We start from the raw sequence: 19,125 nt of genomic DNA on the forward strand, positions 1-19,125 counted from the left end.
TTTGCCACTGGTAACAAGTGGACTAAGTTTCATGAAAATATCTTAGGTTGCGCAACAACTTCAACACAAAGACAAAAATTACACAAACTAAAAGATGCAGCTCCTTGCCAAGGGACGTAACTTGTTTCCCAGGTTATATCCTGATGACAGTGTTTAACATTGCTTGACCACCTTCAAAAAATAAAAAATAAGGGTATTGGCTTTATCAACGTAACTTGACCATGCTCCAGTTTCTCATTTCCCGAAATAACCTTCATGTCACTTTCTTCATCTTGACCCTAAATGATGAATTAACAATCATTTATATCAATATGATGTTTAATAAAGAGGGGAGATAAATAATTTAACTTTTTAAAACAGGTTAACAAGAAGTGTAGCAAACTGTTTTTTTTAATTTGGGTGATTTATATAAGGCAATTTAAGGTCAATAACTCGAAAATGACTGTGGCAAAATGGCTGGTTTCAAACTTGGCCCAGATCTTATGCCCATACACAAATTGCTAGAAATTAGTGATGATTGGTCAAAAGCTTTTCAAGTTACATCATTGACAACATAAATGTTTGTGTAATTTAAGCAATTCAAGGGCCATAGCCCTAATGTGACTAGAGCAACATGGCTAGTTATCAACATATTGTCATGGTCTGTTCCTATAACAGTGACTGGGCGACATGGCTGGTTATCAAACTTGGCCAAGATACATATTGTCCAAGCTCAGTGATGATTTGACAACTCGAGTTGAAACATAGAAAAGTTGAAAAGATGGACGCCTGCTGCCGGTGAATCCATATATGGTATCTCCCATTTTATGAAAAAGGCATACAACAAGAGCTGTCACAGAGACAGCGCGCTCAACTATTCCGCCGCTTTTCAGTGTAAGGATTGGAAAGTTTTGGCGAAACATGCATGGATCACTGTTAGATTAAATTTCAATGCAATACATGATGTGCTGAGATATTAACATAAATGTGGTTACATGCAAAATTTTAACCAGAATTTTTAAGTGTAATAATAAAGGGCCATTATTTGCATTTTTTTTTTTATCTAACTTGGTTATTCAGTTAGGTTGGGTGGTTGAATACCATTGTATAAAGTCTCAATGCAATACATCAAGTAGTTGCTGAGATATTATCCTATGTGTGCTAACATGCAAAACCTTAACCAGAATTTCTGAGTCAAAGGGCAATTATTTGCTAGAGTTATCTAATTTGGTAAATTAAGTAGGTTGGATGGTTGAGTACCATTGTATCAAGCCTCAATGCAATATCTCAAACAGTTGCTGAGATATTAACCTATGTGTGCTTGCATGCAAAACCTTAACCAGAATTTCTAAGTCAAATAATAAAGGCCTATTATTGGCATTTAATGCAAACTAGAGTTATCTAACTTGGTTAATTAATTAGGTTGGATGGTTGAGTACCATTGTATCAAGTCTCAATGCAATACCTCAAGTAGTTGCTGAGATATTAACCTATGTGTGCTTGCACGCAAAACCTTAACCAGAATTTCTAAGTCAAATAATAAAGGCCTATTATTGGCATTAAATGCAAAGTATAGTTATCAAACTTGGTTAATTAAGTAGGTTGGATGGTTGAGTACCATTGTATAAAGTCTCAATGCAATACCTCAAGTAATTGCTGAGATATTAACCTATGTGTGCTTGCACGCAAAACCTTAACCAGAATTTCTAAGTCAAATAATAAAGGCCTATTATTGGCATTAAATGCAAAGTATTGTTATCAAACTTGGTTAATTAAGTAGGTTGGATGGTTGAGTACCATTGTATAAAGTCTCAATGCAATACCTCAAGTAGTTGCTGAGATATTAACCTATGTGTGCTAACATGCAAAACCTTAACCAAGGGGTGACGCCGACGCTTGGTTGACTCCTTATTCTTCGAATAGTCAAGATAAAAATCTACTTACATTTTGAAACATCAACAACTTAATAAGCTTCTTTTGATCACATACATTTATTTCTACAAATCACATACAAACAGTTTTATAAATTACAATGCATCAAAACAATAAACATGAACTTTTTGGTCGCCCCCTGCAGCCAGTACCGGCAGTCTCTGATGCCAGCTGACGGTGTAGGTGATTGGCTGAGATATTGTTATGGGAGTCTGAAATAAAAACAAACAATAAGTCAGGGCGGAGCTATGTGATATGCACATACCCAATACGTAACATTGGTTACTTTTTCTTTGACATTCTTGTTGTATACTGACGATGCAAGTCAGTGGTAAAAATTAACACAAGCCAGCACAAGCCCGCAAGCTCTGAGCTCATAAAATGCTTCCCAGGCTTGCTCAAAATCTGAATTTTCTATGGCATGGTTTGTTGATGCAGGGCACTTGGGTAAGAATTCGGGCTTGTTCATCAAAGATCTTATTTTCGATGACTGGTAGGTGATTGGTTAAGACACTATTTTGACTCATGGGACATTTATTTACACCTGAACTTCCATTCCTTAAATGAACTGCCTTTTGGCAATTGCGATTATCATCAGAAGAATGCAACATCTATGGATATGTTCGGATCGCAATTCATCACATTACAATATACATGAACATTGTTGATCTTGTTATTGTTTATATTGTGTAAGTAGGTCCCGTAAAATATAAATCAAAGTATTTCAATTTTACGTTTAAAAGTGATTTTTAAGTGGTTGAACTTTTCCCGTCAGTCAGGTCATTCTATTTACAGAATGGGTATGAAAGGATAACTGAAAGGTTTTCTTAAATGAAATGAAGTATATTTAACAATCATTGAATGTAATAATGAACTATTGGTGTATATATAAGTAATGAAGTACTGGTTGATGTCATTATTGGGGATATGAACGCAATTGGGTTGGTCAAAGTATGCGTGAAGTCCACACATTTTGAGCAGCCCAATTGCGTTCATACCCCAAATGACATCAACCCAGCAATTCAATTCTTAATTAAACACATGTACCACTGTTACTAATAGGTGAAAGAAGCATCAAAACTTTTTGGTCCGCCTTTGAGGTGGGGATATAGTTTTCAAGAGCAAATAATGACTTTATCGGTTATGGACAGCTGAACAGTCTGAAATAGGCAAAACTACAAAATGATTTTTTCCATCTTATCATCTTTTTTCGTTAGGCCAAAAAAAAGTAATTGTTTGTTAAGGGTAACCTTCCCAAAATTTCTAGGTAGGGTAGGTAGGGATTTTTTTTTTTTTTTTCAAAATCTGTCGTAAGTTCAAAGTGTTTTCTTGCACATGACAGTCTTTCCTACATTACTGTCATTGCCTGACTTTGTTTTATCATATAAACAATAATTCTGATTAAAATCTGCATTTATCCGCCCTTCGTAACTCTCTATTCGCTAACGAATATTTATTTTGCTCAGAAACGGAAAAAAATAGTTAGGGTCGGCGCATTTTTATAGGTAGGGTCGGGTTACCTGAAACAGACATATTTTTTTTTAAATAAATAATGAAGGTAGCTGTAAAGTGATTTACATATTCTTGTACACATCATCTATGAATATGTTTTTAATTTTTTGTATGAGTAGTTATACACAATTTCAAATTTAGCTTTAAATATCTTAATGTTAAAATCTATCAATAGCAATCTTACTTGTTGATGTTTTGAGTTGAAAACTTTGATCTGTCTACCCGGCCGTCCTACCGTAGCAACGAGGGAATCGCTGCACTTTGCCCATCGGAAATGTCGCGTTCCCTCCACGTGGATCTGCCTCCTCTCAACAGGGCGACTATGATAAAAATAAACAGTTAAATCAAGGATTCCCATTTGGCTGTTTGGAATCAACTCGCTGCTCAGCTGTTGAAATCAACTTTAAATGATTATTTATTCAATTATGCAATTAATCATTCTAAATTTTGACACAAATTGCCTGAATAATTTTCTAACTCGTCTCACCTTATTTCAGAAGGGCTGCAAAATACCAATTTTACATAGTCTGATAAAAAGGTTTCGGTATAATTTTTCATTGCTTACTGTAGATCGATTCTAACAAACATCTAAATATGCTATGAATAAACTTGGTATACCATGAACTTTTACCTATATTTACAAAATCAGAGCTGTGCAAAATTTAATTAAAGGTAATTGCACCTTTGAATATAAAATGAAAGCATACAAAAATATATAATACCACTACAGATCCTCATTCTGAAGTATTTAGTTTCAACTCCACTAACAACTAAAAGAATGGTAAAAACCAGTACTAGCATTCCTATGGAGAGGCAACAAGAAAGTCTCCATTATGGTGCTTGAATCCACAACATGTTGGTAAAAAAGCTGGTAGCTATATGCAACCACATCTGCCATCTGCTAACCCTTACCTTGACACGGACACGTCAAACATGACAAACTCCTGGCCACACGCCGCCCCTATCAGCAGCCCCTTGTTCCCTGCACTCCAGTCTGCCTCCATGAGGGGCCCAGGCCCAGCCTCAAAGGACATGAGTTGTTCCTCTTGGGTCAAGCTGAAGATCTTGATTACTCCTGTCTTCAGGGCAACCATAACCTGGGATAAAAAGATAGACTGCAAACCAATCTGACAAAAAAAATCTGACTTAGTGTGTTTTTTCACCTTTTTGGCCCATTCCCCTCCTGAAAAAGTAAATATTTTTCCCATATCCTGGAAAAAAACTTTTTTATATAATTTTTAAAAGGAGCATAAATCTGGCTAAAAACCCGATATGGAAGTTACATCTTAGTTCAGAAACAAATAGAAAAAATCAGTGTCAGAAAGGAATTAATTACTGCTCTAATCAAGCATTTCAAAATTTTTTATCCACAACATGAGGTCATTTTACACAAGTACAGATACATGTACTCCAGTTCAACTTCAAATTTTATTTATTGTGAGTGGCATTTTCAACAGTTACATATAAGCTTTGAAAAGCTATCAAGCAGCAAAATGCTAACTGTTTATCTAAGCTTTATCCACCATACTCCTTTACATAAAATTTTCTAACACACCCGATTATATTCAGTCTGCCAGAAGCACCAGCCGTTTGGGCTTGTCACAGTGGAATAATCAAATTCATAGGCCCAACAGAAAATCTGAGACTTATACAGTTTTTAACCCTTCAATGCCAATAAAGGTTCATGCATATTGGGCTATTAGCCTGGAGTAGTTTTAAACAGCCTTCGGCATTCGAGCTAATGCATTGCGCAAAGACTATAATACGTAAAATCTCAACCAGTCTACCTTCATGGGTTCCTCCCGATGCCAGCAGACGGACATGCCAGGTGCGCCGAGAGGAAAGGCGAGCTGTTGGTTTCCATCACGATCCCAGATCCGGCACCACTGGTCATCCCCGACACTCGCAAGCTGGGTACCGGAATCTGGGTCAAAGGTCAGTGAATTCACGAAGTCTGTGTGACCCTCCAGCACCTTTAACAATAATAACCGAGCGAAAAAATAACTTAAGTGGAACAAACCTGCATGTGCTTTGTTTATGCCTACTAGTTACTATAATCTGTATTCAATATCATTCTCATCCTTGTCCTTAGACACACCTCAGTGACTCCAGGTCAAAGGTCAGAGAATAAACAGTCTGTGTAAAACAGTAACCCTCAGTACCCCATAGTGAACATACTATTACAGTTTAACAAATCTACATGTATGTCTGTTTTATGGCACACATTTGCTGCATTGTTGAACTGAACACACCTTATATTCATTGATTTAATAACAAAATAGAAGATATTCTAAGCTTATAAATAGATTTCAATCATATAGTTAATAACTTACCTGTACCGAATCATCTCCCTTCAGATCTGTTGAAAACACCCTTATTCTTCTGTCACTGCCAGCGACTGCCAATCTGTGTTGAAAAGCAGTATAATAATGAAAGAAGATGTAATTTACATGCAGATATAAGATAGTATTTTAAATTGGACAAAAGTTGCTATTGATAAAAGGCTACTTAAAACTAGGCATGCAAACCAATATTTGAATATTCAAATATTCAATCAAACGTTTGGTATTCAAATGTCAAAATCGGTATTCAAATAATGATGTTTTGTTGTTGAAAAAATATAATAATAAACCATTGATTTCCTTTCACATGTCTCAATCTTCCCATTTTGCATTTGCATACATGCCATATTTCTGAGAGGCTTCCCAGGGGATTTTGGTCTGAATTCCAGGAGATTTTGATATTACACCAGGGGATTTTACGCGACGAAAATTTGCGCAATATCTGCATTTATAATATAAGAATAAATCCAGAAATACACTCAAATTACAATAATTTTTGGACTTAGTCATTATGGTCCTTCATGGAATTTCACACTCATAATATTATTGATGCTTTCAACTGTCAACCTTAAGCAAATTTTGAAAAAAAAAAAATTAATTCCAGGGATATGGATCCCCCGGCGGGGAACCAGGGAATGGGTCGAAATTCCGGGGGATTTTTCCCACCGCCGGGGGATATGGCTGGTATGCATTTGACAGAATTAGTGTTGTCCAACATGATAACTACTGATCATTTCTAAAATGCATGAAAACTATTCCGATATCTGCAATTGATATGTCTGATAAGCTTTTATCAATAATTATTTGATAACTAAAACTTCTTCAATTGCATTTTGTAAGTAATTTTATGCATTTTTAATAGAACAATTAGAAAATATAACAAAATTGAGCTGAAATGGTATCAAAACTGTCGAAAGGCAACCTTAAAGGATTTTCTTTTCAAGAAGTGATAGTGACAAGTCAATTAAAATATAAAATAAAATCAAAAGTCACAAATTTTATCATCAATTTTGAACATTGTGTGTATCCTTCCATTCAAAGAAGAACATTAATACAAAAAGAGTATAGCTTACCACTTTCTTTTCAAATTCAAAGCATAAATTTACAAATTCTAATATTGCAGCACCATTTCCATATTTAAACTAAATTTTAATATAACCCCATGGTGTTTGAAAATCGGACTCCATTTGCTATCGATAATCGAATCGATCGGACCAAGCATTTAGATTTACTATCGTACAATAATCAAATTCATAATATCAGTAAGGAATACATCCTTTATACATAGTATCATCATGATCATCATGATCATTTAAATGGTTAAACCTGGAATCAGTATGTGTACATGCTATGGTCATGCATTTTGCAATAGAAAGTAAATTTCCATAACTTTTTTTCTGCCATTAATAACTTAACGAAAACACATAAGAACACAACACATACTTAATAATTGCACATCAATTGCAAAATGATGCACACCGCATCATGTAAGTTATCTTAGCATTTCATCTATGTAAAAGCATATTAAATATTTGTGAACCAGCTTAACATTCAATAACCTGTTAAATTGAACATTTCATTAGAAATACTTTATTTCATAAAACTTTCACAAAAAAAGTCAGTTAATTACAAACGATACCAAAAAAGGTTTCAAAAACAGAATGCACCGATCCGGGATCCCCGGTATTTTCAGGTAAGACTGGACCCACTACACCATAGAGACAGGTTATTGAAGAAGGTTTTATGAAATATATAAACAATTAAAAACAATTTGTAATTTTGGGAGAGTCTGTAGGTTTTTAAGCAAAAGTGTTTACATTCACCGCATTTGTGTAAGAGTAGCAACCCCAGACCATTTTTTTTAAAGTAAATTATAGCTTATTCATGAACACCATTGGAAACAGCTTATTAAGACCTTTACAGAACATTTTGATTTTTTTAAATATCTTAATAAATAAAAAAGTTATGGCATTTTAAAGTCAACAATTTTGGGCGGCTTTTATGAATTTTTGCCCCTATACAATCCTATATAACGATTCGCGAGTCGCGGAACTCGTTTTTCAAGAATTTTCACCATTTTTTTCATAACTTTTGTTTAAACAAAGTTATATTCATGAAACTTGGCAGTCTTGTGTGTTTTTTTCTCCTCTTTCCATTTTTCTACTTATTTATTCCTTATGACATACCTTTATATAGAAAAATGAAAACACAAAAATAATTTACATATTTTGAACATTTTTATTAAGGTGATCAAATCAACAGTATTACTGAGATTTTTTTTTTAAATCAACTGGAATATCAAAAGAAATCATTTCAATGAAAGCTTATAACTTTAATTACATTAAACAGGCTTCTATTGTATATGTCATTATCAATGCTACTCACATTTTATTGAAATAAAATAGCACTAAATTACTGAAACAAAATTGTCAATTGCCATCTCTGGCAAAAAAATACAAGTTACACTAAAAATAGCACATAGTTTCACATGACATTCAACTTAAAAATACAACTCTTGATATCCTTGATATTTAAGGTCAACTGCACCGTATGTTGGAAAAAAACCACTGTCTTCCAGAGTTTTTAGCCTTTGGGACAAGTCCACAGCACAAAATAAATTCTTTGTTCACTTTTTGTGCATCTTTTCGAGCTGGCCACATGAACATACCAGCAGTACGACATGGTGCCATAAAGTTTACTACAGCGGTAGTTTCATCAACCTCTTCAACACATCCTGGGTACCAGGCATCTTGATATGCGATGGCAACATAGTCATTCACATGAAAAGAATGGATTGTAGAGTTCAGAATTGGCTCCGATTCTGGTTTGTCAGACGGCTTACTGGACTTCTTCCTCTTCTTCTTTGGTTCCTCTTTGCATGGTGTTGAAAAGTTCACGTTTGACTAAACTCTCCTCAGCCATATGCGCCTTGCGCAAGTCACGACCACCACTTCGTGCAGCTTTCATGAGTGTGGCCTTTTCATTGTCTGGTTTTTCATCCAACCACTTGAAAAGCTGTCTCCTATTCCTCTTTATGAGCTGAACACTGGAGTGGTGATGAAATGATGCATTTGGCCTTCTTCGCTGGGAGCTGTCCAGGTCCCCAAAGTGGTGCTCACACCCAAGGTTGGTCACGTGGGAGAAATGGGTCCTTTGTAGGTCTGATTTTGATGGTGTCCCTGCATAACGCCCACCGTCAAGAAAATCTACCAGCTGTTTCTCCACAGTTCGTCGCATTGCACCACATAGCACACTGATTAATTTCAGGAGCAGTTCATTTGTCGGGCTATTTAACAGTGTGCTAAACTTTTTCGTGTGGGGAACACAGCTGTGGTCTAACCAGTGTTTTTCTAACATGTTGGCAGGTGTCTCTTCACAGTCTGAAAGGTAACTTCTGAGCCCATCAATGTAAGGGTACAACTCAAGATATCTGACCGTCCCTGAACACACCAACCACCAATACGGACCGGTCACTTTGGTGTAGGCTGCAGTCAGGGCTTTGAGCATGGTCTGTACCACTGGCGATACCAAGTCAGCTTCAACAGCTTTAATTTTGTTGTTTGGACATTTAACAGTCTTGAAGACCAAAAGAAAGTCAGACAAGTGGTACAAAATCTCTGCTGATGTCTGAAACAGACCATTAAAGCGATTGTCTCTGTAGTTGCCAATTAGGGATTTGATTCCCTTGGCAGCACAGTGAGATTCCCATCTGTCCCTCAGGCCAAGGTGGTCACCAGCTGGCCCAAATATTGTAGATGTTGTGTATGCAACCCTTTCAACAACAGGCTGCTTTTTCGACCAATTTTTAAAAAATGGTAGCTGGTCACGACCTATTGGCTCGTCCGCTGCCAAACTTTTTTCTTCATGTTTCAGGTCTTCACAGGCATATCGATGAAAGCCGAGGAGTACATGGGCTATACAATGGAACTGAAGTACGGTGGCTTTGGAGCCTTCATTTGAACACAATTCAAGTTCATTGTCTCTCCATTCGCTTAGCAGTTTGTCTGCACATTTTTCATTAGCAGCCCTGTCACTCATGGTGAACGCTAATTTCTGTAGAGACTCGGCCACAAAGTTTGATTCTTCGATATCTCTCAGATGCGAGTCTGAATCTACTTTCGCAAGTTCTTTAAAGTGTGATTTTGTTACATCATTTATTTTGGCCGCAGTCTCAGAAACAACTCTCTTAAACCCTAAGCTGACAATTTCACCATTGTCCAATGTGATCGCAGTGTCCAAAATCTTTCTCTTCTGCCTTGATGTTCCATCCCGGCTTAATCCAAAGCTTTCAGATTTTTTTATTCTATCAGCTATGTAGCTTTTAACTAAGAACTGACCCTCGTCAACAATGTTTTGAACAGAAGAATTTGTTGGCATATCTGAGGCTTCAATATTACAGTGAAAGAGGTGTTTAGCAACTATCTGTATGGCTGGTGTAATTTTTTCAACAGCTACCTCAAGTCCAAAAAGATAAATTATACACATTCTTAATTCATTTGAAAATATTCCTCTATCATCTTTCAAGTTTGTCATTGTAGCATTTGTATTGTCTTTTATTATTTCATTTTCTAACAACATTTCAACATCATCATCTTCATTCTGAACTTCATTTTTCTGGTTTTCTTTTGGCGGCTGACATCCACGTATCTTTCTTATCGTACTTCTGTAATAACTATTTAGTTTCTGCGCATTTACTTTCTTTTTCTGATCATCTTTAAGTTTTCTATTTTCTGCCAAAAGTTTTTCATTAAGAGACTTCAAGTCAATCAATTCAGCACTCGTGTCTGACTTCTCCATTTGAAACTTTTTACTAGTTTGTTTGTATTTGTGCAGGAGCTGTTTTGTTTCGCGTAACTCTTGCCTTTTCTTCATAGCAATTCCGTCACGTTTCGTTACATTTCGCACAGAATAGTGACCTTTGATATTCTGGAGTTTTGTTACATCTTCCTTTAGCATGTCCGTCATTTCATAAAGTTTATCAAGTTTTCGTTGATGTAAGGTTATTTGATATTGAATGTCATTGTTTTCTTTTTCATCATCAGTTCTGCTCTTTCTTATTAATTTCTCAGGTTTAGCACTACCAACTTTGGCACAGTTTGCATGACTTTTCACTTCTGTCTTTTCCACATTCACAATTTCCACAGTCTGAGTCAATGGTGATTTTTCAGGGCTCTTCTTGACTCCATTCACAGCTGTTACAGTCAAACTATCACAATGAAATTCTGTGACAGTTTTGTACTTAGCTACTTTCTTCTTCTTGTCAAATTTTTTCTGAGTTTCAATTATTCTGTTTATGCGCGTTTTCACTGTATTTACATTTTGAAGTTTAAGACCAGGTTGTAAGGAACATATCCACTCAACTATTTTCGCATTAGTCTGTTTGTTTTTCATCGCATACTTGTGAAGTTCGACCACTACACCTTGTTTTAGGTTCCCATCTGGTAGTGCATTCAGATGGTTAGTTTCCAAGTCTTTGGTTGATAGATTGATGCTCTCACAGAATGGTCCAGGATGATCCATCAATGGTGACCGATGCTGTTCCAAAGGGTCCATTGTGACTGTTTGCTGCCCTCCTGGAATTGTTAAAGAATATGCATATCTATTTTATTCATGGCACATTTCATATAAATAAATGAAATTTGTGTAATACAGTATAATGTATTTTGATTGATAGTTCTATTGGATGATAAAATACTGCTCTATACTGTCTACAAATGTTGTCGACAAAACGAAAATGCAAATTTCCCAAAATGTGAATAATTCCTATCCGAAATTTAATATCCGAAATGCGTACAAGTTGTCAATGTCGAAGATAAGTTTGCAGCATGAATTTTCATTTATTCGATAAAAATAGTTGTTCATTTGATGTACATTTACAATTGACATAACAAACTTTATTGTACACATCGCAGTCGTTCATTAAACGCACTTTACGAGTATTTTATAGATTTATTTCGTCTTCGTATTTATTTTTTGTTCGAGATTTTTATTTAGAGCATATATATAACTTTTACGGGCATTTCGTAATAACTATTATATATAAAGGCATCATTTTTGTTGTTTTCAGTACTGGATAGGATATAGATGGGTTACTTCATCATATAATATACCTTTAGTATATATTGGGATGAAGTTAATGGTTTTCCAACGTATGTTTTCAGCGAGTCAATTTTGACAACATGGCGTCGAACTCTCACCTCGGGTCACGCGCTCAATATCATGACCTTTGAACTTAAAATTAACATGCGAAAGTCATTTGTTGATGGATTTTATTTATAAATATATCAAATTAAAGGTCTTAATTACAGTTGTTTAAAGCTGTTTGAATCATTTGAAAATACTCACCACGGACGGTACAGCGTGCCGTTGACTTTGGGAGACGATTTCTTCATAAAAAATGGCGACATAAAAAAGTTTCAAAAACCAACCGGAAGTTTATTTTCTGCTCTGATTGGATCATGTGATCATATATATTTGCATATAGATCATGTGATCGCATCTATTTTTAAACTGACCCATATTTTGAATACCGCGTCCCAAATTGTTGCATTACAGCGAGGTGAGATAATCACCTGACAATCGATTTTCTAATTACGATTTACAAATAAATTATGAATGCATATTTATGATTCATATATCATTTTAAGCAGAATTTTATAATCTTTTGATAGATCCATGTAATTTTTATTTAAATACAAAGACATTAACACTTTCGAAAATCAAAACAAATACCAGCACCCTAATAAAATGCACTAATTCTAGTGAGATTATTGGCTTATCTGGGGTTGCTAGTAAGAGAGTGACCTTCCTTGTTAAATTGAACTCATCGAGAACGGAAAGAAAAAATGACATTTGCTCCGCTTTTACCACAAAACAAAACAAAAATACGTAGTTACCAGAAGTACCATTAGCGACATTGATTTTGGACACCCACTATCGAAAGTCGCCGACAAAGCATTGTCAGCGATGATTTATCGATTGTACTTGATCGTTTCATCACTTTAAGTATAACCCCATATATATTAAATGGTTGCAATTCTATTTCTCTGAACACTATTAGAGTCATATGTAAATTATAGAAATTGTGACAATTCATTAATAAACTTCTTTTTCACACAATAAATTTCAATATGATATGTTTACCTTAACAGTTTAGGGAGGCTGACAAGTGAAGACTCTGGACTCCATGCAATGGCAGTTACTCGGCAACCATTCTGGAAGTCATATAGTTGCTCAAATTCAAAGTCATCCACATCATCATCATCGTCCTGTAAATTTATAATAGTTGTAGAAATCACGTAAGATATTTTTGCCTTGTTTGTAATTGATGAAGAGGGGAGGCATGGCCATTTGGGTGTGGCATAAAATGCATCCTGTCCCTGTGTACACAACCAACTCCTGTGCAACGGTAACTTAGCTACCTGTGTCTGTTGATCAAATTTGTATAAGTCGTTGCTTGGGAAAGAGGCGCTATCACACAGCGTTGTGTGGTACTATATGGCACTCTGTGCCTAATGTGTAATCCCAGATATGTGACCAAAATTGGTTCGATAAAAGATTCGCGAAATTATATGACAAACGATATTTACCTTAAATTTTAGTTGATAAATAGAAACTTTAGCTTCAGTTCCAACACCTAGAAGCTGTGAACAATTTTCTGATGAACAAAATTCCACACAATAAACACTGTCTTCCCGTGGAATCGTATATTCTAAATATTTCTGTACTTCGTTCATTTTGCCGCGTATCTTCTATTTGAAGAGGGCCTGTAGATTACGGCAGATTACTCAGCGATCAGTGACCCAACGCAGTGATCTCCCTTAGCTGGTATGTTTTGGCTGGTACAAGATCCAGTGTTCATAATTACAAAACCATTCCATTGTGTCTTATTAGTGCTACTTCATATTTTCACTGATGTTGTTTAGTAAACATATTTTTCTTTTCTATTTTTGTGTGTTTTATATGTTTGTTAACTGTTTTATTTGATGTTAATTTATATGTGTTTCATATTGTTGTGTGATATCACATGCATATTATAGATATGCCATGATCATTGATGAAAATAAAACTTGAAACTTGAACTTGGCATTTATTAGTAATGGAAATCCCTCCAAGTGTCAAGTTCTGCACATAACAAGGAATAAACCAATCGGAACACGAACACCTCGGCCAGTATCCAACATGAATTATCTCGCAGCTTGCCGGAGATGGCCGAGTTGTTACGATTGGGAATAAACATTTCATCAGAAATCCGTAACTACTCCACAGCCAGATTTCAAGTACTAAATATATCGCTGTTTATTTATTAGCGAATCTCAGCTGGAACACTCACATTTAAAGAATTACCACCTATGGAAATAATACTCTCAACTTCATTTAAAGAAATATAAAAACAAAAACAGAAAGTGTCAGAACTTTAGCTTCCAAAACCCTTGTCCGTTCACAGTTAGAATAGAAGCACAATTTAGCACCCCCACACACACAATCAAACACCAATAAACTTGAAATGGTTCAACGTCGGGCTCTTCGTTGGGTTAAACATGACTTCTCTCCTCTCTCCCGTGTAACCAACATGCATGAGAGTCTTGGTTGGCGCTCAATTGAACAACGTTCATGTTGCATTGCTCTGCCATCCTATATTCAAACACCAATTAACCAGACTAATGCACCCGGTATGATTATGTTTAAGACAAATTCAAGTAAATACTGACTATCACAAATTTTCTTTCTATCATCACTCGGTTGTTCTTTGGAACAGTTTGCCAAATCATATTGTCACTATATCCCCACCCCTGACGCATTCAATGTTATGTAAATATCTGTTTATCAGTGCACCGGCTGAATCACTTTTTATCATGTTAACTACTTTTAAGTTGAGTTTTCTTTTTATACACCAATTCTCACTTTTCTGATGTTGATTCGCTTCATCAGTGTTTTATTTTTTTTACTTTTCACTGATAAGCTGACGCGCACCGTTCATGTCAGTATCTGACACTCGGAAAAGGAGTTGGCAGATTTTATACAGGGATACATGTAGATAGAAACGACTGGATTGAAAAAAAATGATTAAATTCAATTATACAAACTGTAAATATATGTTTTCAATCACTGAAAGATTGCACTTAATGATCCACATCGATTACTATTATGTATTGTACATGAATGAATTAAGAATGTTGTAGATTTAAAAATAGAAATATTACATTGAAAAGCATGTAGTCTAAAAATATATAATCATTATACAGTATGACGAATTACCACCGAGAGTCAATGTGGAAGGCGATTGTTGAAGAGTAATTTGTAACCCTTTCGATTGAAAACAGTATCTGTGTTTTAACGTATAAATGGACATACTATATTTCTGTCAAATAATTGATCATAAAGTGCTTTCGAAGATTTGATTTCATTCTCTGTAGAGCAGATCGAGTGAATTGTTATGCACTGAATAAGAAACAAACTATCGGCAAGTTTGATTTTTTTAAATTCTAAGTTAACATAATTAAAGTAGTGTTCATTAAACTTAAGTCTCTAATCGTGTAGTTAATTAATTGCCCGTGTGTGTTCAGTATTCACGGCCTCTTTGAAAAGCGTGTCGACAAAAAGTAAATTATAGCATCTTTTTAATATGAAGCTCAATTAAAGTAAATACATTTAATGCTTTATTTGCTGCATACCTTTAAATAGTTTTTTTGATATTTTCATCTTCTAGATTTAAGTGTTTCTCGGATTAAAGATTTTAAAAGTGTTTATTCTGTGTAAACATGTATCTATATCTAGTGCTTGCGGTGTATTGGCTAATCTCAAGACTTCGATGATGCTTAATTCTGTAATATACAGCAATGAGTTTTTAAATGCAGATTTTAGCATCATTGAAGAATTTAGAAAAAATATGTTGTTCAGTTGAAAAAAACCCAACAACAACCAAAGCCTTCTTTGATAATATTCTAAATGAGTTCCCAAAATGCAGACAAAGAGGGCATTTTATATATTATTTGTCGACTTTTGAATGTTATTTTGATTCTGGCATTTTCCCGATGTCTAGAGCCATGTTGTATTACCTATGCATTGATGTAAAAGACCCGAAAAACACTAGAGGTACAACTATTTCAACTTGTTTTTGCAAGTTGTTTACGAATGTAATTAATGAAAGATTAAATTGCTATTTAGAAAGTCATCATTTACTTTGTGAAGAATGTTTTAATGTATGGTGTTTATGGAATAACAATACAACTTAATTTTGTATTCCATTTATTCATCTACATATATGTACACCAAGAACGCAGCAAGACGACACGTACTGTGTGCCTAGCAGTATAGCGGTATATAATTTAACACTAAGGCGGGAGTATCATTTTACTTAAGCTAAACATTTAATATCAGAACAAAGATCCAGCTGGGTTTCGTAAAAAAAGTATAGTACAGTAGATCATACTTTCTCATTAAAACTACTTATTGACTTTTACCTAGACGCAGCGAAAAATATATGTACTGTGCTTTTGTTGACTGCGAAAAGGCATTCGATTCTGATAATCGCATGCATTTTTGGCAAAAACTTATTGCACATAACATTAACGGGAAATGTATAAAATCATACATAATATGTTTGCTAAGACAAACTCATGCATGTGATAAGGTGAACAATACTTTATTTATTTTTTTAGTAGTCATACTAAATGATTTTAAATGATTTATCCCAATTTATGTCTAGGATTAGCCACTATGTCTAAGGCTACTTTTGAATGCCTTATTGTTGATGATGGTGAAGTTGACTTGAGATTTTTTTATATTTGCTGTATGCAGATGACACGGTATTATTTGCTGAAAGTAGTCATGGCTTACAAAATGCCTTAAATGCTATGTTTGATTACTGTACATTATGGGACTTGCAAGTCAATGAGAATAAGACAAAAGATGTTGTGTTCAGTAAATCAAGAATAAAAAATAATGTAAATGCGTTCTATTACAATAACAATATAACAAGTTTCTATACAGTGTAATGAAGAATTATCTTATCTCTGAATTCTTTTTTACTATACTTAGATCACACCATAAAGACACTTGTGAAGCATAAAGTCGCCGCAACATCCATCTGTCTGGCTTTACCTGTCTCGGCTATTTCCGAATTAGATTGAATTTTGTATTTGTCGTGATAAAGTTACAGTAGATGCACATTTATTCAAAGCATTCACAGCCTAGAATGGCCTTTTTGGGATAAGTTAGTATTAAAAAGCAACCTCTGTCTTATGAAAACGCTCTGCTAAACTTGGTTCCCAGCTTCATTTTTTAAAAATGTCAACATTGTTATGCAGACGACATAGTTTTAATTTGTCAATGTTAAGCAGCATTTTATGTCTTCATTTTTTATTTAGTGTTTAACATTTTAATACAAATGGATTGACACATACTTTTTAGAGTTCATATATTGAATGCCTAATATTGATTTTAATGTTTAAAATGTTTAAATAAAATGTATTAGAAATATTTGAAGGGATATCATATCAATTATCACAATAAAAAAACGAAAACGTGTGCACGAATAAAATTAAAGTTTAACACGTTTAAGAAATATTAAAAAATACTCTATAATTATAAAGATATGAAATACACTATATATATATATATAAGTCTTTAAAATAACCAAAATCTAGCATCAAATGCACTTAAGCTAAAGAAAAATTGAAATTGGAATGTCATAAAGCATATTAAGTGAACAGGGCTGGTATTCAGTATTAGTCTTACTTTGATCTAAGAACGATATAGCTAACCGGATTACTTAGAGCATCCTTGGTTCGGTGTGCCTGTCATGGCTATTGATAATATCATGTATGTATAATGTTATTTACTATACATGTTGTTAATTTTAAATGTCCATGTATGTGCATTCCTTACTGAAATAAATCTATCTATCTACTTGTTATCAATATAGCTGACCAAAAGAGTGAATGAAGTCAATGATGCATGACCATAAGATTTACTTATGTTGAATATTAAATACCACCCATTGACTAACAATCTTAACGCCCGAGCACTCGCCGAATGGGCAAGGCCCGAGAGCGAGTATAAATAAGCTTACAAACACAATCACTACCTCTGGATGAGAATCCCTTCCATATGTATGCGTTCCTCTGTTTCTATGTTGTATGCGTTTCATACTAGCTGCGCCACCGTTACAGACGATGTCAAGTAAGAACCGATGAAGGCTATTTCAAGTATAGAAATTATACTTGTAAACACTCGCCCAAAAAAAAGATTATAGGAAAATACATTTTATTTTTTTATTTTAAACAATCAGTTTTGATTATTGACGCCAAACGACCGTTTTAAAAGTGCATCCGAATTTTCCGTGTCTTTTTCTGGATAAATTCCGGGGATTAAACCTGTACTGTATGCATGCATGACATCATGTCCGCTTAGCTGGTGATATGAGATATAAGAGGTATGAAAGTTGTGTGTTTCTGCAAAGTTCTCATATAACCATCATTACTGTTGTGTCTTAATAGTAACTAAACTATTTGTAGTTGATTTGACTTCATGTAAACATTGAAAGAGAGTTTAATGGATGTAAAGTGAACGGCAGTTTGAAGTGCCCTACTGTGTTAGTCATTCTAAAATGCCGTCCAGGCTTTTTTTTTAATGATGGTTAGTTCCAGGCTAACCATCATTAAAAAAAAAGCCTGGACGGCATTTTAGAATGACTACCTACTGTGTTATCCCGGAACAACCTGTTTTCGACCGCCTAAGGGTTGTTTACATTTCAATTATAAATAAGTGATAATAAAAGATAAATGTTTGTGTGTACCATTTAAAGCAATCATTCATTTATGAAAAACACAAAAGTTTACAAAAAAAAATCATTTTAATTTTTATGTATAACTGCAGTGATTTTTTGGTGCAATTTACTGCCTTCTAAAGGCTGTTTCCCCTTGTGAAAAAATGTCCATTTTTCTCAAAGTTTTGTAATTTGTTTCTCTATTTGATAAATGCAGATTAGGTTTATGAATAAATAACAATAAATTTCTTGAAATATAAACAAAATCTTGACAAGACTTACTCTTCCACAGCATAATGTATGCATAAAAAAGTAAAAACATGTATGTTTGCCATTATATAAGCTGTTTTGGCCTGATTTTGTAATTTTCCTAAGTTCAACTTTTTTTCCCAATTTGCAAGGAACAGGCGGTAAATAATTCCAAAAAAGTCACTGTAACTTGTTAAAACTGTTTAAAGTATTTTTTTTGTAATTGTTTACATATTTGCCATATATAGTCACTTTATAGTTATTTATCACCACAAAAGGGGCAAAGGAATGCATCATCTTTTCTTATAGCTTTCACATGGGTACAAACTGATAAATTCACCC

General features: G+C 34.5%; 3 protein-coding genes across 4 annotated transcripts in view; 1 reads left to right on the top strand and 2 right to left on the bottom strand.

The window, feature by feature from the left end:
• Positions 1 to 1,962: 1,962 nt before the first annotated feature.
• Positions 1,963 to 13,510, bottom strand: LOC128237052 (nucleoporin Nup37-like). The gene is made up of 7 exons (XM_052952240.1): positions 13,355 to 13,510; positions 12,909 to 13,033; positions 5,757 to 5,829; positions 5,211 to 5,396; positions 4,336 to 4,520; positions 3,608 to 3,743; positions 1,963 to 2,123 (listed from the first exon to the last, which is right to left on the bottom strand). The coding sequence occupies exons 1-7, from the start codon at positions 13,499 to 13,501 to the stop codon at positions 2,007 to 2,009; spliced, it is 969 nt and encodes a 322-aa protein (XP_052808200.1). The 5' UTR covers positions 13,502 to 13,510; the 3' UTR covers positions 1,963 to 2,006.
• Positions 8,392 to 12,179, bottom strand: LOC128237051 (uncharacterized). 2 transcript variants are annotated; one of them, XM_052952238.1, is made up of 2 exons: positions 12,111 to 12,179; positions 8,392 to 11,338 (listed from the first exon to the last, which is right to left on the bottom strand). In XM_052952238.1, exon 2 carries the CDS (start codon positions 11,316 to 11,318, stop codon positions 8,604 to 8,606), a length of 2,715 nt encoding a protein of 904 aa, XP_052808198.1. In that variant the 5' UTR covers positions 11,319 to 11,338; positions 12,111 to 12,179; the 3' UTR covers positions 8,392 to 8,603. The 2 variants fall into 2 exon arrangements, with proteins under 2 accessions (XP_052808198.1, XP_052808199.1); XM_052952239.1 differs by lacking the exon at positions 12,111 to 12,179 and adding an exon at positions 11,659 to 11,700.
• Positions 13,511 to 18,160: 4,650 nt separating the features above from the next.
• LOC128238954 (uncharacterized) overlaps positions 18,161 to 19,125 on the top strand; it is a 31,038-nt gene continuing 30,073 nt past the window's right edge. Inside the window, exon 1 of the mRNA XM_052955305.1 lies at positions 18,161 to 18,201. The gene's annotated coding sequence lies outside the window, so the exon portion shown is untranslated. The remainder of the gene's footprint in view (positions 18,202 to 19,125) is intronic.

This window comes from Mya arenaria, chromosome 6 (assembly GCF_026914265.1).
Source record: "Mya arenaria isolate MELC-2E11 chromosome 6, ASM2691426v1".
Taxonomy (NCBI): Eukaryota; Metazoa; Mollusca; class Bivalvia; order Myida; family Myidae; genus Mya; species Mya arenaria.

Bases quoted from the DNA above. Each gene is read 5' to 3' on its own strand.
- LOC128237051 (XM_052952238.1), bottom strand. From the start codon at position 11,318: ATGGACCCTTTGGAACAGCATCGGTCACCATTGATGGATCATCCTGGA.
- LOC128237052 (XM_052952240.1), bottom strand. From the start codon at position 13,501: ATGAACGAAGTACAGAAATATTTAGAATATACGATTCCACGGGAAGAC. The intron at 13,034-13,354 runs GTAAATATCGTT...ATAAATTTACAG, and splicing joins TTTATCAACTAAAATTTAAG to GACGATGATGATGATGTGGA. The intron at 3,744-4,335 runs GTAAGGGTTAGC...TTTTTATCATAG, and splicing joins TTTGACGTGTCCGTGTCAAG to TCGCCCTGTTGAGAGGAGGC.